At 49.7% G+C, this 23,121-nt stretch overlaps 6 protein-coding genes across 6 annotated transcripts; 4 read left to right on the forward strand and 2 right to left on the reverse strand.

Moving 5' to 3' along the window:
- Positions 1-2,348: 2,348 nt before the first annotated feature.
- On the forward strand, positions 2,349-3,669 carry L3040_005721 (uncharacterized protein; the record flags this gene model as incomplete). The annotated part of the gene is made up of 3 exons (XM_007294995.1): positions 2,349-2,647; positions 2,697-3,061; positions 3,128-3,669. 3 exons carry the CDS (start codon positions 2,349-2,351, stop codon positions 3,667-3,669), a joined length of 1,206 nt encoding a protein of 401 aa, XP_007295057.1.
- A 1,581-nt stretch (positions 3,670-5,250) lies between these two features.
- Positions 5,251-8,488, reverse strand: L3040_005722 (uncharacterized protein; the record flags this gene model as incomplete). Its single annotated transcript, XM_066154626.1, has 5 exons — positions 5,251-6,006; positions 6,054-6,299; positions 6,375-6,703; positions 7,224-8,255; positions 8,308-8,488. 5 exons carry the CDS (start codon positions 8,486-8,488, stop codon positions 5,251-5,253), a joined length of 2,544 nt encoding a protein of 847 aa, XP_066011475.1.
- A 3,147-nt stretch (positions 8,489-11,635) lies between these two features.
- L3040_005723 (uncharacterized protein) lies at positions 11,636-12,319 on the reverse strand (the record flags this gene model as incomplete). Its single annotated transcript, XM_007294993.1, has 1 exon — positions 11,636-12,319. The coding sequence occupies one exon, from the start codon at positions 12,317-12,319 to the stop codon at positions 11,636-11,638; it is 684 nt and encodes a 227-aa protein (XP_007295055.1).
- A 2,066-nt stretch (positions 12,320-14,385) lies between these two features.
- L3040_005724 (uncharacterized protein) lies at positions 14,386-17,412 on the forward strand (the record flags this gene model as incomplete). The annotated part of the gene is made up of 1 exon (XM_007294992.1): positions 14,386-17,412. One exon carries the CDS (start codon positions 14,386-14,388, stop codon positions 17,410-17,412), a length of 3,027 nt encoding a protein of 1,008 aa, XP_007295054.1.
- A 1,306-nt stretch (positions 17,413-18,718) lies between these two features.
- L3040_005725 (uncharacterized protein) lies at positions 18,719-19,256 on the forward strand (the record flags this gene model as incomplete). The annotated part of the gene is made up of 2 exons (XM_007294991.1): positions 18,719-18,868; positions 19,089-19,256. 2 exons carry the CDS (start codon positions 18,719-18,721, stop codon positions 19,254-19,256), a joined length of 318 nt encoding a protein of 105 aa, XP_007295053.1.
- Positions 19,257-20,563: 1,307 nt separating this feature from the next.
- Positions 20,564-22,067, forward strand: L3040_005726 (uncharacterized protein; the record flags this gene model as incomplete). The annotated part of the gene is made up of 5 exons (XM_066154627.1): positions 20,564-20,663; positions 20,784-21,038; positions 21,088-21,628; positions 21,685-21,838; positions 22,032-22,067. The coding sequence occupies 5 exons, from the start codon at positions 20,564-20,566 to the stop codon at positions 22,065-22,067; spliced, it is 1,086 nt and encodes a 361-aa protein (XP_066011476.1).
- Positions 22,068-23,121: the final 1,054 nt, after the last annotated feature.

Genomic DNA, 23,121 nt, shown 5'->3' on the forward strand with positions numbered 1-23,121 from the left:
TGCATGCGTACGTGCGATTGTAAAAAGAAAAAAAAATCAATGAAAAATCAAAAATGAAAAATCAAAAATGAAAAATCAAAAATGAAAAATCAAAAATGAAAAATCAAAAATGAAAAATCAAAAATGAAAAATCAAAAATGAAAAATCAAAAATGAAAAATCAAAAATGAAAAATCAAAAATGAAAAATCAAAAATGAAAAATCAAAAATGAAAAATCAAAAATGGAAAATCAAAAATGAAAAATCAAAAATGAAAAATCAAAAATGAAAAATCAAAAATGAAAAATCAAAAATGAAAAATCAAAAATGAAAAATCAAAAATGAAAAATCAAAAATGAAAAATCAAAAATGAAAAATCAAAAATGAAAAATTAAAAACCAAAAATCTAGCAACCAGGAAATTGAGAATTCGGAAATGAAAAGGGATATGATCTGTTTGTGTTCCAGGTTGACTTCAATCCATCGCAGACCCTCCTTGGATCAGCGCCATTGCGTAACCAAGTCTTTCCATCGACGATCAGCATCTCGATGTCTAGATTGAAATGAATGAATGATACAAGTAAAAGAGTCGTGGAATCAGTCGTTGAAAATACATGCTGATTACATCCTCCCTTTTCGCTGGGAGCACGCATCAGCTTGCTTATATAGTGTGCGATCCAAGCAAGGCCTTGTCGTGTTATTAATTAGTTGCTGAGCAGGTTTTGAGGATCATATGGATAATGCTCAAATTGCCTCACCAAGACATCGACATCAGCGGCCCGACCGGCATAAGGCAGGCCTGAGAAAACATTTCATTCGTTTATTCAGTTCGAAATTCCAACGACCGGAGCTGAGCTGAGTGGGCCATCTATCTATCCATCCGGCCGCATTAGTCACGATCAGAAGGGAGGCAAGGCAAATAGTAGGAAGGGGATTTCCGATTATCTTGATCCATTCCCATGCGAGGAGAGCTGCAGCGATTTCTGAGCGCGGAGTCTAGGTATACCGGTAGTATAGTGTTATTATTTGTGTGAACCAGAACTTAGATCCTTGGAGCGGGCCCAGGATCTGGGAATGCTCCTTCGGTTGTTGCGTGTAGTTATGGTGTTGTTGTGGTGTTCTTTCACGCTTCGCTGAAGAGACGGAGGAGGAGGCTGCTCTCACGACATCGATAGGTCGGATCTCGTGCGGATGGATAGCTGTGAGATACGGACATGTAAAAGGCAGATGCGGCTCCTGGACTCTGAAGACAGTGCGGGGGTTGGCATTGGTTCTAGTTCTAAAATGCTGCTGAGAGTGCACGTGGAAGTGTGCACGTGGCCTTTTCTTCTTCTTTCCCTTTTCGTAGGCAGCCAGCCGGCCCACACGATAAAAGGAACAGAGTCAGCTCCTGACCATCTATTCCCCGACGGCAGATGGAGCCACTCTATCTCTCTCCGCGGCGCACTTGAGGCTGATGACGTTGGGTGGCGTCCAGAAGGAAGAGAAATCTGTGTGACCAGAAGGAGTCAAAAGGGAGTTCCCGAACTCATATCCATCCACATTTTCCCGAGCCCAATCGATAATCCGCTCGATGTTTTATTTTTAAGCATTTCTTGCCATTTCAAGTCTCTTGGCTTCTTCCTCGTCGGGTTTACAGAGTAGTACAACGAAAGCTTGATAGGTGTGGCCGTCGATTATCCCTGTCGTCTGTCTTGACCTGAGGGAGAGTATTTATATATATATATATTTATATATGTATATATGTATATACACGTTCGTCCACGGAGACGACTATGTTGCCTTCCGCAATTCACTTATTGCAATTTGCAAAGCCCTTTCCCCTCTCCCTTCTCGGCTCAGGAATTATCTCCTGACAGTGACAGGCTGACCGTGATCCAATATTGGCATGATCGGGGAATGAAGTTCAGCTGAGAGGTATTGTAACCCGTTTGGCCCGGGCAGGGAGCAGCCCACGAGGACACGAAGCCACCAAAGCCATAACACAACACAACTCCCTCTCCAGAATGGCAGTGGGTCCCCTTATGGCTTCTGCGACTTCCTGGCCTCAATACGGAAAATAGCCCGAATCTATCCATACGATCGCGTGGTAGGTCTTCTCTCCAACTCAATGGGGCGCCTGCTGTGCAACACTCAGCCTATATTGCTCCAGCTCAAGGTATACTGTATTCTCGTACCAGAGAAGGACTAGGGGATGGTCCTCTATCTGGCGTTCGTTGATTTCTATAAGAATAAGAAATGGCCATTTGCCCGTTGAGACCTCCAGTAGAGCAGTGTTTATAGAGCAAGCAGTGTAGACCAGACCAGTAGACACCACCAAGCGAACTGATCTTGATCGACATCCCACGGTGCTTGCTTACCCTCCTCGATTATGCGATTCACACTCATCGCCTTGGCCTTCGCAGCTCTTGCTTTGGCAGCTCCTCGTCCTCAGGACATCGATTTCGATCTCGTCGACGCAGCACCTGACCCGATCCTGGACACGGCTCCCTCAGACGTGACGTCCGAAACGGTTCCTATCCAGCCGGTTGCTGCAGCTATCGCCGTTGCAGATCAGAGCGTCACCGAAGTTGCCCAGACCACAGAGGAACTCAGTCGACGAGGTGAGTTGGTTGGGCGTGATGATAATTGCGCCGCACAACCTGCAGGCACTGGGCCTAGAGTCACAATGTAAGCATAGTCTTCCTCCTCTTGAGCGTGATATACTGAGTTCCGATAGTCCAGATGATTCCGCCGCGTCTTTCTTGAGCTGGAAACCGTTCAAGGATAATGCGATTGCTGCAGCCGCACCAGCACAAGTTCCGCCAGGATACAGCCTTGCTTTCTCCAATCTCGAGGCATCCTCCCAAACGGTTTCGTACCTCGGATTCAAGACGATCAGCCATTATGACCCCGTCGCTTGTGCTTCATACTGCGATAAACAAGCAGGATGTATTGCATTCAACCTCTACTACGAGCGTGACCCCTCTGTCCACCCAGACGCGACGGACTGTCCCGACCCAACATCCGTGACCAACATCAAGTGTGTACGATGGGGTATTGCCATCAACGTAACCACCGCGACAAACACCGGACAGTACAGAGGTAGGAAACCCACCCATCCACAAGTCACGATCCCAAAGTCCATCCTAACATCATCAACCCGTCTAGATTCCTTCAAGGTCGTCATCTCGGGCAGCAACGGCTACAACAAAAACGCCGGCCCAGCACCCCAATCCGGATTCTCAGGCCCGACGGCCCTCTGTGGCGCCATCAACGCCCCCAACGACCCCATCACCAACACCAATACCTACATGGGCTACAAGTTCTTCTCCTTCGCCACGGTCCAGACCTTCGCCAACGGCGCCGTGGCCTGCACGTCGGCCTGCACCAGCCAGACGGCCTACAACTCGCGCCACCCACCCTCGACTGGCAAGCCCAGCGTCTGCAACCAGGTCGTCGTCTACGTCCTCAACCAGGCCGATGCGCCCCAGGGCATCTACTGCGCCATGTACAGCGAGGCGTGGGCGCCCGCCTACGCCACCAACTACGGCCAGTACAGAGGCAACGAGTACTGGCGCGTAAGCCAAGCCTACTCCTACACCAACTCGACGTACGCCGCGACGTATGGACCCATCTGTGATGTGGAGGGGTGTCCCGATGGCTCCTACCGAGGCGGGAACTGTGGTGGGTGGGGGACTGGGACATGCTAGGGGTGTATATGGCTGTGAGCTGATGACCTGTGGGGAGTAACTGAGCGCGGGATAATATTATCTATCGTACCTTTATAATCAGAAGTGTGTATATACGAGTCTCCCTTCTTTTTTAACAACCGAAATCGCCAAGGCTATTTTAATTCTTCCTGTGTATCAAGTCTAAAACCAATTATCATCATCTATTAATGGCTTCTAGTAATAGTTTAGTCCCTCTTTTCTTGGTTCAAGATCATGCACACCTCCCTCCCTCTCTCCCTCCCTCTACCCAAAACCGTTCGTTCGCTAATAAGCGAGGCTGAAAGAAAATAAATAAAAACTTGCGACGACCCTTCCTGGAATAAAATTGACGGACGAAAATATATATATATATATATATTGCGGGGGAGTGAGAGAGAAAACCACCAGAAAGTTCAGCCCGATGACGAACGCCTACATCTTCTTATCATTGCCGTGTCCCATCCCGATTCGTAGTTTTTCTTCGCCCCCTCCCCCTCTCCCCACCCCCAGGAGGTATATATACTTATAAATGTACCATATATAAATCCCCTGATATCTTATCTCGAGCTTCACCAGGCCGTCCCCCCCCCCCCCCATTTTCTTCTCCCTAAACGGCTTCCATTCATTCATAATCTCCTCCCTCCCTATCACCCACCCATCCACCTTCATTCATAATCCTCATAGATCCCCCCCTCCTTTTTTTTTTCTTCAAATCCTATACCGACTGCCTGAACTCCTTCCACACTGAAATATCCGGACGCGCAACTAAGTTAAACACCCTCTAAAAATTCACGAGGAAGACGGCGGAAAATCTCTCCCCCCCAAAGAAAAGGGGGGGGGGGGGGGAGTCATAGCGATGTTTTTATTTATTTTTATTTTTTTCATTCTCCCGAATCTGGATGAAGCGGATCCTCTCTGGACACGAAAAAAATGCCTTCCCTTGCATGAGACATGAATATGCTGGTCTTTTGTCTACAGAAGAAGAAGAATAGAAAAGAAAGGAAAAACCCGTACCTTCCTTCGACGCAAACGCGCGTGAATCGCTGGAAAAAAGAAAAGAAAAGAAAAAGATCCTCCCAAACACCATAATCATACCCTAGAGACAGGCCCTTGATCCCCTGAAATGAACCCCCCCCCCCCCCCCCCCCCCCCCGCACGAATTCTCTCCTCTCTCTCCAAGCACAAAAAAAAATCCCAAACGCCGCGCTGCATGCCAAAGATACACGAAAACTCCTTCTCTCCAAACACCCAAAGCACCAAGGCACCAATTCTCTGAATAGTTCCGGGATCCTCTTCTCCACTCCCCTTCACGTGGAAAGATCCTGTCTGATGCGTGATACGTCTAGCCTCTCGCTGGGTGATGAGTACTGTGGACCAAATAACGAACCCTTCCGAACCAAGAACGATGAGAAAAGAAGGGTTGTGGTGAGGTGAGGTGAGAGCTGAGCTGAGCTGCTCTCCGTTCTTCTTCTCTCTCCGAGGCTCCGGCTCCAATGCGCCGAAACCACCCATTGGGTAGTGCGTGTGTGGCCCTGTCATGGAGCGACTACTACTGTGTGTGTGTTGTGTGGCTTTCTAGATCTAGCGCCGAGATTCGTCCTCGGGTTGGGGGGCGGAACCTCTAGGGGCTTGTCGGCCGGGAGATGGGGTGGAAGCTGCGTGAGGTTGTTGTGGACGAGGTTGTTGGGGACGAGGTTGTTGAAGAACACTCGACGGTTGCGCGTCGTTGTAGAAGCTGTCTGAGTGGAGCGGGTTGCGAGTGTGAGGTTGCGAGGCTTGCAGGCGGGCTGTTGCAGCTTGTGGGTTTCGAGTAGGGTTGCTCAAGCCCGCGTATGGGTTTAGGAATGGTGAGTGAAGTGCTGGACCTTGTAGACCGACCCCTGATCGCTGGGTGGAGCTCTGGAGGCCGTTCATTGATTGAGGACCGGGTAGGTTGGCTTGTGATGGGCGAGACGTGGGAAGTTGGCTGCCGTTTATGGGTTGAGCGGAGTAATGCCACTGCTGTGGTCTGGCTAGTAGTTGCTGAGCGGGACTCTGGCCAGCATTTGTAGGTTGGAGAGGTTGCGGGAGGGGTTTTCCAATGTTTTGAGCTCGTACACTGGCTAGTAATTGCTGGAAAGCATCCCGATCGCGGTTTGTGGGTTGAGCGTATTGACCTTGTAGGTTGGCTGGTAATCGCTGGGCAGGGTTCTGGCTACCGTTTGTAGATTGAGGGAATCCTGCAGGAGTTCTTTGACCTTGTACGCTGGCTAATAATTGCTGGAAGGCAACCCGTTCGCCGTTTGTGGGTTGAGCATGTTGACCTTGTGGGTTGGGTGGTACTTGCTGGGCAGAATCCTGGCCGCCGTTTGTAGATTGAGGGGGTCTTGAAAGGATATGTTGACCTTGTGGACCAGGTTGAGCGTATTGACCTTGTGGACCGGCTGTTGATCGCTGAGTGGAATGCTGACCGCCGCTTGTGGGTTGAGCGTGTTGACCTTGTGGACCGGCTGGTACTTGCTGGGCAGAATTCTGGCCGCCGTTTGTAGATTGAGATGGTCTTGAAAGGATATGTTGACCTTGTGGACCAGTTTGAGCGTATTGACCCTGTTCACCGGCTGGTACTCGCCGAAAGACCCCTGAGCCGCCGCCTATAGGTTCAGAGTAATGGCATGGACCTGGTAGATCGGCTGGTGTTAGTTGCCGAGGAGGAGCCTGGACGTGACTGATGGGTTGTGGTGCGAGAGGGTGTTGACTCTGTGGACCGGCCGGTATCCGCTGAGCAGGATTCTGGCCACCGGTGGAATGTTGAGGCTGCTGAACACGAGTTTGCTGGACTTGAGGGCGAATTTGCTGAATTTGAGAGCCAGGTTGCTGGACTTGAGTTCGGCCTTTCTGGACTTGAGGAAGTTGAGCGTTAGGAGCCTGCAAGCTAGGTTCCGTGCGTCTTGGTTGTTGGGCGTGAGGATCTTGAGATTGAGGAGGGTATACTTGAGGGCGTGCTTGGCCTGAAAAACGAGACCGAGGAGCAGAGAATTCTCCCATGACTGGAAGACTGTCAAGAGATAGTGACTTTCTGGCAGAATTGAACTTGGCAGGGTGAGTACGGCCTCGAGCTTCTCCCTTTGCAGCAGCATTATCCCCATTCTGCTCACGTACCCGCTTCACAAGTCCTGCCCAGATTTCCCGGAGCTTTTGATCATTTTCCAACTTCTTCTTTTCCTTTGCACGCTGTTTCTCTTCCTCTGTTAGCTGCTCCTCTTCCTCTGACAGCCACTCCTCCACCTCCTTTATTAACAGCTCCTCTTCATCTGTTGACAACTCATCTTCCTCTGTTAGCTGCTCCTCTTCCTCTGACAGCTGCTCCTCCACCTCCTTTATTAACAGCTCCTCTTCATCTGTTGACAACTCATCTTCCTCTGTTAGCTGCTCCTCTTCCTCTGACAGCCGCTCCTCCTCCTTTATTAGCAGCTCCTCTTCATCTGTTGATAACTCATCTTCCTCTGTTAAAAGCTCTTCATCATCTATGAGCTGCTCCCCTTTGTCTGTGAGTTGCCCCTCTTCATCTGTCATACACTCCCGTTCTCCATGTGTGAGCTGCTCTCCTTTTTCTGTCAAAAGGTCTTCATCATCTGTGAGCTGCTCCCATTCCTCTGTCAAAAGATCTTCATCATCTATGAGCTGGCCCCCTTCCTCTGTGAGCCATTCCTCTGTGAGCCACTCATCTTCATGCGTAAGCTGCTCCCCTTGCTCTATAAGCTGCTCTTCTTCATCTTTGAGTTGTTCCTCTTCATCTGTTGTACACTCCCCTTCGTCTGACCACTGCTCCTCTACCCGCTGCTTCTTCAACCTCTCCTGACGCTGCGCCAGCAGCTGCTCCTGATGCTCACGGTAGCTCTTCAGTCCTGCATTGTATTGATCTTCCAGCTTCTGGCAGACGGTGTCATTGGGGCATGCATCGATGCTGGCTTCGAAGTATGCCTTGAACTTCGTGATTCCCACGTACTGCCAAGTGATTTGGGAGCTTCCTTGAAAGGGGGGTTGGGCCACGTGACGAGCCTGAGGTGATTGGCTCGAGGTGGCGTCGAGACAAGGATGAGTGACAGAGGCGGGAAAAGAAGAGACATGATCTGGATACTGCGAGAGAAGGGCCGGGGCGACGTAGATGGGCTCAGGGTATGGGATTGATTTACCTAACAGCTGTTTGAAGGTAGCGTTGAGGTAAGCTTTACTGATGCCTGCCTGCTCGAACATCCCGAAGTTCAACTTCCAAAGCTTGTATAATCGGTTCGTAGGATCGTCGGGGAAGACTTTCTGGAAGCCGTCGGCGGTATTGCGCAGGTCGACGTAGGCGAAGACGGCGATTCTCTGCACTTCCAGGGTCTCGCGGTCCTCGATGGTGGCAATGAGGTCAACTCGGTTGCGATCTATATGGAAGTACTTCTCGCAGCTGGCAGCCTGCTCTGGGGTCAAGTCATATATGAGACCTAGCACGTCGAAGTTCTTCCTGGTCGGATCGTAGATTGACTTCCGACACGGGCCTGCAAGAAGGTAATCGCTGGAGGGGTAGACTTCGGAGTGAAAGGATTGTCGGATGTTTGCTTGTCCTTGGATACGGTAAGGATTGTATACTGATTCGGTGAGGATATGAACACTTACCTTGCACGTTGACGTGAAAGATCCATCCCTTCACACATGCTGCTGCCCGAAAGCGGGCGTCTGGCAGCTGCTTCTTGAACTCCGCTGGAAGGTCGTAGATAAACACCCGACTGGTGACGTTCTCGATGCCCTCTGCTTGAAGGCACATGGCCTCGTAGTCTTCAGCCTGTTGCATCGACATTGTGGTGGTGATACTCGAGGGTTGATGAATGAAATTTGAGGAAGAGTGTGGAGAAGAGGGAGGAGGTTGGCCGTTTTGTAGCCACAGAATTTGCAAGACACTAGCGAGATTAGGGACTCGGATGCGTTGATGAACGACAATACCTACGACATCAGTTCAACTCTGAGCTGTGTTCCTATTGTTGTGAAGTCGCTTGCTGGGGCTAGGGGTCACCAGCCACTTCCGTTCGATGTATCTGTGAATTCCTTCAAGAGCTTTTTTGTTCTCTGCCTCGCCAGCACCGGGCCTATTCTACGGCCTGGATCCCCCCCCACCTCAAGCTCTTCCTAAATCCATGGAAATGGAAGATAGATACAGGGAGAAAATTCCGCAAGATATTAAATACGCCGAGAAATCTTCGGAACCGATCCATTCCATTTACCCACCGGCCTCTTCGAGGTTCTTCGCGACCCACAAGAGAACCAAGCCGAAACATAAAGGGCAAATAGGCGAGTGGTTTCCCAAACCCAAAGAACAAGCCACATCGGACCCTTACGTACTATTATTCCCCTGAGCCTTGTTCTCGGTATCAGAGACGTTCACCTTCAATTCCAGTGGGAGTAAATAAAAACTGCATCACGTGTGAGATAAGCGAATACGAAAACGAACATCCCAGTTGTACCTGGGCTGTAAGAACTAATAGGAGAGCCTCCCGACCCGACATCCCAGGTAGCCTACGATATATACGGCTAAGATATCACCGAAAAGGTGCTCCAGGCCAACAAAGAAGCTCCGGAGCTGCAAGAACTGCGCGATGGCGTAGAGCTAGACTTGGAATACGATCTCACGCACGGGAAGCTATACTTCCACGGAAGGCTGGTAGTTCCTCTCGAAACCCCGGAGCTACGAACAGCAATGCTCGAATACGCACTCTTGCATTCTTTAATGCAGTGCGAGCTTTTTATCTGTGGCGCATTCTTTAGAAAGTATGCGAGCCAAACAGCCTCTAGAGCAGACAGGTCCAGATTAGCCTCCACAATAGAGAGGCACAATAGATAGGTAAAGTCAATTTCAATCTTCAATCGCCGCAAGGACCACGACAGGATAGAAGTGGTCGTAGTCGGAACCGGTACCGAAGAAAGCGGCCGGCCTCTGGATTTAAAATGTCTCTTGACGTGTCCAAGAGCGATGACAAGTCGAGAAATTCGCCGCGCCAGACTGGCAGCCACGACAGCCTAGAAGTCGATGATGAAGAACAGGATGAGATAATCAGAAGAGGGCACTTGATATGGACAAAAGCCGCAAGGATTTTGCGAGAGAACTGAGGTCATCCTAAATTTGAACGAGGATAAGAAAAAGAGGTTGCTATCACAGTTATTGAGGGACCTAAATCATACATACACACCTACCGTCTTGGGTGAAGTAATTTGGCCCATAATGACACAGACTCGCGGAAATTAAAAGCTTTAATAAAGAAATTCCGTATATTTATCATTGGAGGTGTTAATTCTGAAATGGGTGAGGGATTTGATTTGATAGGCGTTGATGATTGCGGACGTCTGCTAACTCAATTTAGATGAAGACTTCGCTGATGTGATGCGACCTAACGTCCGAGCCGATCAGGGGCTTGACGATGTATCGCAGTATAGTTTCGAAGCAGCGTTCTCCAACAGATAGCACAGTAACATCTGAGAAAATTTGTGATATGGATATGCTAGGGACATTGAGAAGTCGAAGATTCTTGGGAGCTTGGTTTACTTTACTCGCGGGGCTCGATGAATCCAGGCTCTTCCCCAAGGACTTCCCCATCATCACTCCGTAATGAATAACTATGCATTGTCGCAGCGCGCTTCATCCAGAAAGGAACTTTGAACACTCGAATCGACATCTACAGACTACATACAATAGAACGCGGCACTTCTGCCTCGCTCGAGAGCGCTTTAACGCCCCACCCCCCTCATCTCCAACAGCATACTACATCTCCTCCATTACAAGTCCCAATCTACTTATACCACCACCAGTCAAATCCTTCCGTCCATCTCTCCGTCCAAGCTACCCAGACCCTCCTAATCCAATCCACAACCCGACCAAGCCCAAACCCCAAACCCCAAATCCCAAACCCCATTTCCCAAAAATCGACCTCGATAAAAAAGGTCTTCAAGCAGCAAGTTCGCGAATACTTCCTTCTCCCCCCCCCTCCCTCCCTCCCTACCCAAACACCGCACGCATACCCAACCCCCGTCCCGCCTTCAAATCAAACCAAGACCAAAGCCAAGGCAAAGCAGAACAACATCCGCAACCTCGATCCGCGAGCGTATGTAGCATATCTCGCTGCTGCTGCTTGGTCTGTAGGCTGCTTGCTGCTTGCTGGGGGTGGTATTCATATATATTCATATATGTTTTATTATAAGTATATACACAATGTATATACACAATGTATATATCTATGTATGTATATAGATGTTATAATCCCGCTTCGCTTCGCTTCCACGGTGGCGCGCGGGGGAGGCGGGGTGTAAAACTAGCTGCCTAGCTGCCCATCCATCCTGAGACTTGTGAGGAGCGGGTGAGATTTGAATTGGAATGGGATGGAACGGGGTCGGGAAAAACAAACAAGTCCGCGGGGTGAACGAAAGAGCTAATATCAGATGATTCTGAAGGGGGAGAGGGGGGACTGGGGGGAGCGTTCGCTTGAGCTGGCGGCAGCGTACATATGAATTTTTTAGACTAGTAAAAGGCAGGCGGGAGTATTGCAACACACTGAATGCAAAGAGTTCGTCGGCGTTGACTATTGGAAAGCGATTAATGACCGACCTTATCCGTATATGTGAGATCCATCCCAGCGGCTTATGACGGTAGGTTTGTGTGTCCTCGACCATCAGCTTCATATTGGAAGCTTTCATTTGTCCTAACTCTCTTCTCCAATTGGCAAGTCAACTCTTCATGGCTTCTGCATACGGCGATCTTCGTTGTATCAATTCCCTCGCCCAGTCAAGCTGAACAGTGTATCCTTGGCCAGTGAGGCCATCGCGATGCTTATTGAACATTGTCCGACCCCATTGACACGGTGTTCAGGACGAGTGGGCCGCGTGTGCGCCGCGTCATATCTCGCCTCCTCAACCATTTCCCTCTCCTCTTAACGAACATCTTCCCCTCTCCGGGCAAGTCTCAAGAGTTTGTATGCCCAGTTGTGTCTCCTCCCAGCCCATAATGTCTTTCGCTAAAACTCCTCGACGATCCCTCTGAGGGCGGGTGATCAAGCACCACATCCTCAAATGGGATCTCGCTCAAGGGCATCTTGCCGTCCGAGATTATACCCTCTTCTTCTTCCGTAATATGTGTTGCTCCGCCAGCCACATATCGGTGTTGAGGAGGGATAGCCACTTCGTACACAGGCGGAGGGGCTTCTCCAGTACGTGGAACTGCGATATCGACACTCTGCATGCTACCCAAAACCGCTGGAAGATGGGTGGCGGGGACAGAAGGAAGCACTTGCGTGGCTCTTTGGAGACGTTTCCTGCGTCTCGCACGAAAACCACAGCCGCCACAGCAGTACCACACCGATACCAGGAAGATCAGAAGTACAAATACACCAATGCCAACACCTATGGCAGCCTTTTTGCCACTATCAAGATTGTCGAGAAAAGCATCCTTGCTGCTGTCCGGACTTCCGCTTGCGGTGGGTGAGGACTCCCAGCTTTCGGAGGATGAGGTAGACGTGCTAGAGTCACTCTCGTGGAAGATGGCTGTTTGAGTAGGCGTCAAGATTGCAGATGTGGTCGTCTGTGTGAAGAAGGATAGGCGGGGAACACCAGTGACGGGGAACGGCGGGTATGAAGTCAGGAAAGCCATTTCGTTGATGCGCGTTCAGGGACCAGTAGTGCCAGAACCTTGAGTCCGGATAGACTTGGGGATATTGGTATCTTCCGGCAGGGTACGAGGCCGTTAAGCCCGAGTCTTATACAATATCAAGAGGGTATCACGATGAAAAGCGATGTCCTTGAGGAGTGAATGGGATAGACTTGCACTTTAAAAACAGATGAAAAGACAACGGGGACGAGAAACGAGAGAAGCAAAAAACCGAGAGAAAGATCATACGGAGTATGCGGCACCAGAAAACACAGCACCGCATCACATCACATCACACCACTCGAAGATCGAGCGGGCTGAGTGATTTGAGGTGCCAATTCTGGGTGGTGCAGGTGACAGGAGGCGCAGGCGCCGCTCTCAGTGGTGAGATCAGAACTGCCTTCTGATCACCGACGTTCGGGGCGAACTTTTGCTTAGTTTTTATTGGCACCAAGAGTCCGAGAATTCGAACTCTGGATTGTTGACACCGGTGACCGGGCAGAGGGAGTCTGGAGCTTGGTGAAGTCGTGATAGTGGGCCTCGAGGTTCCGTGGTTCGAAATAATCCGAGCCAGTATAGTAGTTGGTTTTCCTTGGCGGGATTACGTGTGATCTGATCATATGACTTCGATCATATGATAGAGTCACATGACTTGTTCAAGCGGAGAAGCTCGAAGGCAACTTTACTACATGTGGTGGTCTCTGAGGAACAGAACCTGCATGTATTACCGGTGTGCGTTCCTCCGTATTACAACTATTCTACTGCATTGTCATTGCCAGGAGATCTGGAGAAAGGGAACGAAGACGCCGAAGACCCCCGATGCCGAACTCGGCGATTCCCAAGGCTCAAGGCTCCCCCATTGCTTCTTGTTATGTTACCACAAGGAATTGCCCCCTCAAACTCTGATATATGATGGTCCTTGATCTTCCGCGATCTCATTCTATCCCTTGATACTCAAAGGCAAGGTCAATGGAAAACTGAAATCAAGCTGACCGAGAGCAACGGGTATAGACGGAAGATACTGCAACTCCATCCCCTATCGATGCATCGCATCGGTGGCTTTCATCTTTCATCACGCCCGGGCCATGCAGGTATTTACTTCTTGACTCTGTATACCACCCACCTTACCTCCCAACTCAGTTAGTTGTCAAACCTGGGAGGTAGGGTGGCTGTCTGCAGATCTACCTATGCAGTTGTATGTATGTATGTATGTATGTATGTATGAAGAGCTGCCGATTCGCCGATTCGCCGCTCGAGAGAGGGTGCATCTGCAACTGAAAGCCCTCGCCGCCGTTGATTCGGGGATGTATGGATGGATCTATGGATGGATGTTTACTTCTTTTCCTCCCTTCTTTTGCGCCGGTCGAATACGGATAACTTTGCACTGCATCTGTGAACTGTGAAGTAAATATCATATATCAACCCCAACCCCTTTGTTCTTCGAGACATGAATCGCACAAACCCGGCAGTGCGTGCGAGCGTGCATGTATGGTATGCATGTACTTCGTATGTATGTATAGGGTACCGGTTATATGTATATTGTGATATGATATATATATATATATATATGTTGTGATATATATAAATATTTTGATATATATACTATCTATCTACGTATGCACCCCCTCTGATATCCGACTTCCCCTTAGTAGAGTGCCGCCGCCCAGACCAAACATCGACCGCCCAGTGCGCCTTTCCCCCGTGTCGCTCATCTCAAGTCTGAATCTACATAGACTACATTTAACACGAACTCTGTTCACAAATCTCAACGACTCTCCTTGCACACTCCCACCACTTTGCTGCAATCCAATCGCGACATCAAACATCGCCCCCGCGATCTGCGATCCGCGACCCACGAGCCACAACGCCTGTTGATAACATGCATCCTGCCGCAAGATGATCTGTGATGCCCTCCTGAGACTGAGACAGACCAGACCTCGACGCAACTGACCTAGGGATACGGATACTGGCTTTTCTTATCTACCTACTATCCTTCCCGTCCTTTCCCCAGGGCAGATCCAACATCCACCCCCCTGTGAATGCTCCTCACCCAGACAAACTGGCTCAGGATGCCGGCCCGCGAGCTGCGCAGCTCCTACGATGCTCCTCCGAACATGGCTCATAGCGCTGGAACGATGCTACTCAAAAAGCACAAGATACTGCCACATCCTCGAGAGCCTTTGTACTATCCTTCGACCCCTCCGCCAAAGCCGCGCGACTTAGTGATCGAAACACAAACCTCCTCTTCCACCGGCTCAGATAGCTCGAGTCCTCCACGGTTAAAGCATGCATCCAGAAGGATTGGGGCGACGGTCTTACCTCCAACTCCTCCAACGCCCCCAAACCACTCCCGACAGTCCTCAAGAGGCAATCCTACACTTGCCCCAGCTCCCAAATTTAAGACTACGTCCACCGCCAGCGTTGATGCGCCCTCCACACCAACTACTCCCCACCATTCGCAAAGCCCGCCAACTCCAGATGTGACGCCTCCTCGGGCGATGCCACTGGCGTTTCGGCCTCCAACCAGCGACCGATACCCTTCATCGCGTACTGATTCATTCAAAACTGCTCGAGAAACCCCATACTCTTCCGACGAGGATCAAGCCTCTACTGTGAGACCCGCTCTAAACTCTGCGCGAACGTCCGCAGCGGAAGTACCACAATTACTCCGGAAAATCAGAAAACGCAAGGAAGTTGGATTAGGGCTAGGCCTGGAATCGGACAACGAACGAACCACGACGCCTAGGCTGAGGAGAGGAGAATCCGTTGTCTTTGATGGAGAATGGGCTGCAGGCGGAGAGGAGAGTGAAGTGGAGCGGGAATGGGACGACAATCTCCTAAGGAATGTGACAGTTTGCAAAAGACCACCTGCGCATCCAGAAACGCTACATTTGTTTGTAGACGAAGCCACGGAAGAAGTAGTAGAAGACGACACCGTATCACTAACTAGTGCTACAAGAGTCGTCCGAGGCCTCCCTCTGCAAGAGAGGATTGCTAGGCACCGATTAATCAGAGACTCAGCCGATCGAAGCTCAACCGAGAATTTCGCTGAACGTATCGCCTGGCCAGCGTGTGTGGCAGACCCAGAATCGCCCCAATCACCAGACGTGCGCCGAACCTCAACCATGTCTGGCAATTCGGTTTCTTCGGCAGTGGTTGAGGCGATGGTTATTGATGGCCCTCCACTTCGGAGGAAAACCCTCCGGCACTCCAAGAAGCGTCTAGGGCTGAGAGACTTTAGCTCTGATCAGTCAGGAAGGAGCTCAGCGCCAGAGTCGGTGATATCGAATGATCCTCGGCATCGTCTTCACCACGCAGCTGCCAGGACCCCAGAGCGAAGGCACCGGAGCCTGGCGTCTAACACCACTTCTAATACAACGTCATCTGGTGGTCGATCTCGAAAAGAAGTCACGAGGAATGGGGGTATCCCAGTAGTAGTGATTCCGGATCGTCGTTCATCTAGCAAGACAAGGCCGCCAACTCTGAGGTCTACCAGCAGCAAGAAGACGAAGAGGAGCAATTCGCTACATGCGGCACCAAGGATCCAACCGTCGAAATACAATGAGCCTGGGTACTTCGACATGCGCCCATCTCGAAATCGTACCATGTCGGACTCGGCTGGGTCTGGCCATTCTATACGGACAATTGACTTTCCACCCAGCATCCCTGCTAGACAATCTTCACTCTCGGCCCCGACAAGTCGAAATACTTCGAGAGCCGGGTCGCTTACCGCAGAGAGTCTCAATGCCCATAACATGATTCTAAAACAGAAGCAAGAAACTATGGCTTTCGTCAATCCTGAGCTATTGCAGCCTCCTGTCGAGACTGAGAGAGAAACGGAAACTCATAGCAATCTTTTGAACGTAGATCACAATGGGGATCCATTTTTTGGCAAACGACTGTCTGCGCAAGCAACCCCGTTCTCTCAGACATCTTATGAAACTGCTGGGACTTCAGCAGAAGTCTCGGAAGCTATGGCAGTGACTCTGTTCTCTCACCAGAACAGATCGGTCCTAGTTGTGCAGCATAGACCCTCTTCTGAAGACTCTCCGTCTACCCCAAAGCAACTGAACATTTCCGATACTCCTCCAGCAGAGATGTCAGTCAACGAGAATCTAGTCACGGGTGCTGTGACGCCACCACAGCCATCCCATCCCATGGACGAGGTAGAATCTCCGCTCAGAAACCCTCGTGATCCTCCGGAACCCCCTACAATCAATTTCATTCCACCTACGCCTGCAGGTCTCGCTCCTTGGCAGGAAGAGGATCGCCAGCTGGATTTTGATATGGACGAGCGACCTGTGAGCGCGGACGACAAATCGAAACGGACGATTTCATTGTTGCGCCGTGCTTTCAGTAATCGACGAAAGTCAGCAGCTTTAGTGCCGACTGCCGGCCTTTTGAAACGCACATTTTCTCTGAGCGGAGGCCGTAGGAATGTTTCAGATATGTCGACTCAGACGTCGAAAGAGCGAGCGAACCTTGTGACACTGTATCCTTCTGTAGACGACCGGCCAGCAGATGCGGGTAAATTACATCCCTTCTGGAGGCCATCCCATTTTTGGGACGATCTTGAACGTGAGCGTTACTTCGAGGACGAGGATTACGGATACCCGCCGATAGACAATAGACCGTCGCCTTCGCAACGTACCCTGAGTCAAAAGCTCAAGCGTACTTTTGCAATTTTGCCTATCGAGGAAGACCGTTACCATGATACGCGGCCGCATGCTACAGATCGTAGGACTATGAGAAGGACGATTAGTGGAAGCATGAAGGTGGTCAAGCAGAGGAGCAATACGTCTTTGAGGAGAGACGGTAACCACAGGACTGTGTACAAGGAAGACCGCATCCCTGTAACCGGACCCCCGCCGGGGAGTTTTGGCTATGGATTCAAAGACGGTAACGGTGGACGAGTACACACAATCCCGGGTCTCGGTCTTCGAGTCGAGTACGTGGGCTGGAGCGGGATGAGGAATAAAATTCGAGAGAAGAGAAGAGTGCAGCGGAGTGAAAAACTGCGCGCTTCCATCAGTGGCCCTAAGAGCGTCAAGAATGGAGTGGACGATGTCTTGAGGCGCAGAGCAACTGCTGCTTGATCAACGGTCTCGGCGGTGGCCCTCGTCCTCTCATGACACGCGTGGGAGACTGTACTACCAACAAACAAAAAAAAAAAAAAAAAAAAGATAACCCGGGGCAGCTAGAGCGTTCCCGATCTTGCGGGTTTTGTTGATTTATACCTGTATGTTTTGCTTGGGCGGGAGAGGAAGACTAGAGTGATGAGCGTGGGGTCCCTTCCCACTTTTACATTTACGAGCGAGAGCTGCTTTTTACGATGGCACGACTTGGACGAAGTTCTAGAGCACCCACGAGATTACGATGACAGAACATATGAATTTGCATCTGGGGGATTCTTGGCACTTAATTGGACGATGGAGGGGTTGATCCGCCAAAAACGATTACTTGAATCGTGAGAAGACTTGGGGGTGGGTTATTAGAAATGATGCGGGGATTGACGAAACGATATGATATGAAAGCTGTGTTTTGCTGCTGCATTTTGTTATTGCTGTTGCTGTTATTATTTTATGTATGTATGTATCACGCAAGGCTAGCTAGGTAGCTCTCCTCCAGACGAGTGATGAGTTTCCGGAATTTAAGATATGAGATAAGCACACTTTTATAAGCTGGTATTTCTTGATCGTTCTTCTGTTCTGGGTGTGAGGGTGTGAGGGTGTGATTTGTCTGTCTACTTATCTGTATGTATATAGCTATGTAGAAATTCAAATGTTTCGTCCGCCTTTTACTACTAGTTAGTAATCCTGTCTGATTCTGCGAGGTAGTATTAAGGATTGGAGATATAGTTGTGTTTATGTTTAAAGGGAATACGGAGGATGGGTTGTTGTAGGCTTTGGAAATGGACCACATGTATTGTGTATTCGGTGCCTGTGATTGAGTGGGTGGGTGTTGAAATAGGGTAGGGTAGAGTTCGTCTGCTGAATAGATTTTTCTTTATGGAGTTTAGAAGATAGGTTACAACGTAGATACGGAGGAGAGGAGAGGAGGAGGGGGTTCTTTCGGAGTAACTCCGTACCGTACGGTAACCCTACGGAGGATTTGACACTAGCGGCCGCTTTGCATTTGCTTACTTACGTCCATACCTTCTTACGTTTTCCCCCTCTGCGATTACATACAAAAGCTCTTCGTTCGGAAGTTAGAGACTCTGAACGAACGAACGGACGAACGAACGGTCGGACGAACAAAGCATCAGGACACCAGAAACCACCGATTGCGAATCCCACATTCCGCACACCGAGCGTAGGATAGGATACCTGACTGAGCAAAGGAAGGGAAAGGAAGGGAAGGGAAAGGCAGGCGGAAAAAACAATAGCGACAATCAAGTTCGAAATGGTGCAGGGAACGCTCAAGTCGAAGAAGCTGACGACGGCCACGGCGAGGGAGTCTGGTCGGCGACAGGCTGTGCTGGGGCCGAAGAGGGGGGCGAGGACGATTGCGCCGAAGAAGCAGGTGCTGGTACGGAATGCGAAGATGACGAAGGTTTGTTTTTTCTTGTTCTCCTGTGATTCGGAAGGAAAAAATTGTCTCCATTCTTTTGTCGCCTTCATTTTATTTTTGGGAGGGGGGAGGTAGGGGGGAAGGAGTTTTCTCGGGGTTTTTTTTTTTTTTTTTTTTTTTTTTTTTGTTCCGCCTCTTCACTGAGAGTGGGGAAGCACGGCAAGGGAATTTTTTGGGACTGATGATGACATTATCGCCGTAGAAACACTCGGCGGGTCTGACGGCCATGACGGAGCGCACGCTCGGCGCGAAGGCGGGACATCTGGAGCTGCTGAAGGGCGGGAAGAAGAATAAGGATGCGAAGGATGGGAAGGATAAGAAGGGGAATGAGGTTGAGGCGCGGAAGGGGGGGACCAAGAAGTTTGGTTGAAGGGAGGGTTGGGGGAGATGTGAGAGTACTGGGATCTTGGGGGAAATGGTTGTCCACATGTGCGTGGTCGGCTGGTGGGCTACAGAGAGAGGCAGCAAGACCTGGCGTATTGGAGTGCGGCGGCATTAGGTGTGGTTTAGGGGTTTGGGGTTTGGGGGCGCCTGCGAAGAGCGACTTGATGGGCGTTTGGGTGAAGGCGTTTAGGGACTGTCCAAACGACTGGAATTGCCAACCTGGGATCTTTCACGCTGCTGAGACGCTGGATGCAGAGACGATTGCGTTGCGATAGGCATCTACAATGGACCCTTTCTCTTCAAGTCTCAAGATGAGCCTTCTTTCTGTCCAAATTTAGACGTGCCTACTACGCTTCCCTAGAATATGTTTTTGCTGAAGCAGTTTCCTATATATACACAACCTATTCATCCTACCATCGAGAAGCTTATTCTATCTCTGAATAGAGCTATCAATCTTTCATTTGCTTGCAACCGTCTCAAGGTATCTGACGACAGGCTTTCATATTCCAAGAACAAGATGGAGAGAAAAACGGATGAATATCTAAATACATTGTTATGAGCATGAGATTTTCAAGCTTGACGAGAAGAGCCTGCCATTCGCGGACACTTGCGTTTATTTCTTTCTTTCTTTCTTCTTCTTGCCTTATTTTCAAAGCTGTCTCCGAAATTTTAGGATCTTTGGCGCCCGTGTTTGTCTTCTCACCTTGATTCGGCCTCCTTCCTCGGCTTCTTAAAGCAACGCATAGAGGCAAGATGTGAGAATGTCGGCCCCGCTCTGCAATTGGAAGGGTATCTGTACATCTGCTTGTTCATTTGTTTCACGGATGATATGAGATACCTATTATCTAATACCAGATTCCGTGATTGTTCAAATTACCGATCTTGCTTGCTGCAGCTCTGGCTCGGTTGGTGGTACCTACCTTTGCTCTTTAAACTCCCTCGATGCTTATTAGAGTGGAGAGATATTTTACAGTGTTGGAATATTGGGTTCCACCCTCATTCCGGAGTAGGAATTATTAGCCTCTTGGCTATTCCCACGTACTACTAGGTATATGGCATCTAGCACTCTCATGCTGGAATCAATACCTTCTACACTCTTGATTCTCCGTATCATTTAGTGTGCACGAGCCATTTGATTTCACATGGCGTTGCAGATCTGGCAGACTCAATTCCCCTCCCAAACTGCGGCCTCAAGATAATATGGCATCTGGGTGAGAAGCTCCGATATCGAGCAAGCAATTCGCCAACGATCGCGGCTCTTTTCGGAGCGGTAGTCACCCCACAGACTTCTCTATGGATATCCTCGGCGGCGTGGATCCGGCTACCGCTGCGCTGATACTTGAGCTCCAGATCGAAGATAGCGAAGAAATTCTCGCTTCGTCTGGCCGTAACGGTAAGGAACGTGAGGGTATAGTCTCTGATACCCAGCTAGCCCTCTAGTTCTACAGGGAGGATTTGGAACGCAATGCGAGGATTATCGCCGACCACTAGATGACGAAGAGTCTGTCTGAAGCATGCCGTACCGATGGCCACGAAGTTGCAATATCACTCGTGGAGGAGGAGCGTGCCAATCACGATCGGCAGATCTCTGTCATGGTTAGCGAGGTGACGGCACCGCTGGCCGTAGCACAGGGAATTGTGGAGGAGGAAGATCTGGATGAGGTTTTGGAGAGACTAGATGCTCTGCATAGGTGTGCAGCTGGAGAGGTTCCGTCCCTTGATGATAAATCGATTCCATTTGATATGTATAGACCGACCGGAAGCTCCCGTAAGTTTGAAATTAGAAGGACAATGAAAAGTACTGATACCTTCTCTAGAGGCGGAGTCTTCTCTGTGTGCAGCTTCGAGAATGCCCGCAGCTCCTCGACGAAGATGTACCGCCTGCCAGGAGCAGTTTGTCTCCTGCGAATTGGGACGGTCTCCTTGCGGTCACGAGTATTGCGGTGACTGTCTTCAAGGTCTACTCAAAGCTTCTATGACAGAAGACACTTTGTTCCCTCCCCGCTGTTGTCGAGAGCCCATTACTCCCTGTGGCAACGTTCGAATATACCTTAGCACCGACATGGTGCAGCAGTATGAGGCCAAGAAGCTCGAATTTGACACCCCGAATAGAATATACTGCTCTAACCCTGTCTGTTCATCGTTCATCCAGAAGGAGCACATCCTTGAACAGCGGGCCTACTGTCAAACGTATCGGACAATTACCTGTACCATCTGTAAGCTTGCTGCTCACAGGGGAGACTGGCCCGAAGATACAGCATTGCAATTGGACCTTGAGACGGCCAAGGAGAACGAGTGGCAGAGATGCTACAAATGCCAACGCGTAGTTGAACTTGATACTGGCTGCAACCATACGACGTTCGTATCTCGGATTGTCTTCCTCCAATAGCTCAATATACTGACTTCTAGCTCAGGTGTACGTGCAAAGCCGAATTCTGCTCCCGATGTGGCGAACCCTGGAAAACCTGCCCTTGCGCGCAATGGGACGAAAACAGGTTGTACGATCGAGCCAATGCGGTCGTTGCACGCCAGCCTGCCCCGGCCCACCAACCTGCCGAGCAACTACAAGTAGGTACTTATCGCCGCTGTGGCGCAAGAGCTCGTTGATACACACGATATCTGTGCTCGTGGTTCTTGGAACCGCGTTCGCGGCCGATATGAGTGTGAAGTGTGCCGACATATTTTACCCTTTTATATTGATCGATGTACCCGATGTCACCTACAAGCTTGTTTGCAGTGCCGTCTGAACAGGCTGTGATAGGATGAAGACGAGGTCGGTAAGGGCTCAACTCTATGATTCGGAGCTTGTCGAGGAGACGTCTGACTTACCGTGTGACCCCTGGAGCGACGCAATACTCTGCTTTTGGGTCTTGATCGATTTCGGGTTGACCAAATTAGCACGCCGTTGTAATTGGGGGAAACGACGCTGCTATCGATATCTTCTTTTCTTGGTCTGCCCTACCGCTATATGCGTCTTGAATAGCTAGATTATTACTACTGCTAGTACTGCTATCGATATTAATATTTCAGACCACCCTCTTAGTTACTCTATCACTCAATCACTTGGCCGTATGCTTACTTATCCACACTTGGTTCATCCCATCTGTTACCGCTCCTCTATCTACACACTCGTAATGTTCTTAATATCCATTCTTCTGCCATACATACATACATACATACACACATACATTATCAAAACTACCCGTGTTATCGCACCATAGCTCCCCCAAGATGTCTGTCTCCCTCCAATAACATAGAGCGCCCCAGGAGTCGTCGCCGCCTTGTACCAGGCAAGACCAGCTCCCCTACCTCACGCCCTTTCCCAAAGCTCTCAGTCGAGCATCTGGTCGCCAGTCAGTTTTGAGCTCACCAAGCGAAACAACGGAAACAAGAACAATCGGATCCTCCAGCTAGCTGCAAGATCCCCCCCTCAGTTCCTGTCTTATCCTAAGTAATTTCTGCGGAAAAAAAAGGAAGGACTTCTACGCCTCCATCGAACGATACTTAACCAAGGGTCAACACTTTGAAGAACCCCCCCCACAGCCGGTATTTAATAATTCTATCCTCGGGGAACTAATCGATTGAAACCGTCAAGCTTAAATCTGCTTAGTAAACAGACGGTAGACACATAATCGCCGGTTCCCCTAAATCCAATTCGAAAGAATTGACCGACTTGCCACCACGGCGGGACAGTAAAATTCGCTCCTCTATAAAAAATAGAAAACCAACCAATTATTATATCGTAATTAAATCTGCATAGACAGATGCACCGTATTGATTTTGATATCAATCAACAAATCAAATTTCAATTAAAAAAAAATGCTATTCCTTGATTGTGCTGTGCTAGGGTT

Source organism: Drepanopeziza brunnea (genome assembly GCF_022702325.1).
Source record: "Drepanopeziza brunnea f. sp. 'multigermtubi' strain 214-2 chromosome Unknown ctg9, whole genome shotgun sequence".
Taxonomy (NCBI): domain Eukaryota; kingdom Fungi; phylum Ascomycota; class Leotiomycetes; order Helotiales; family Drepanopezizaceae; genus Drepanopeziza; species Drepanopeziza brunnea.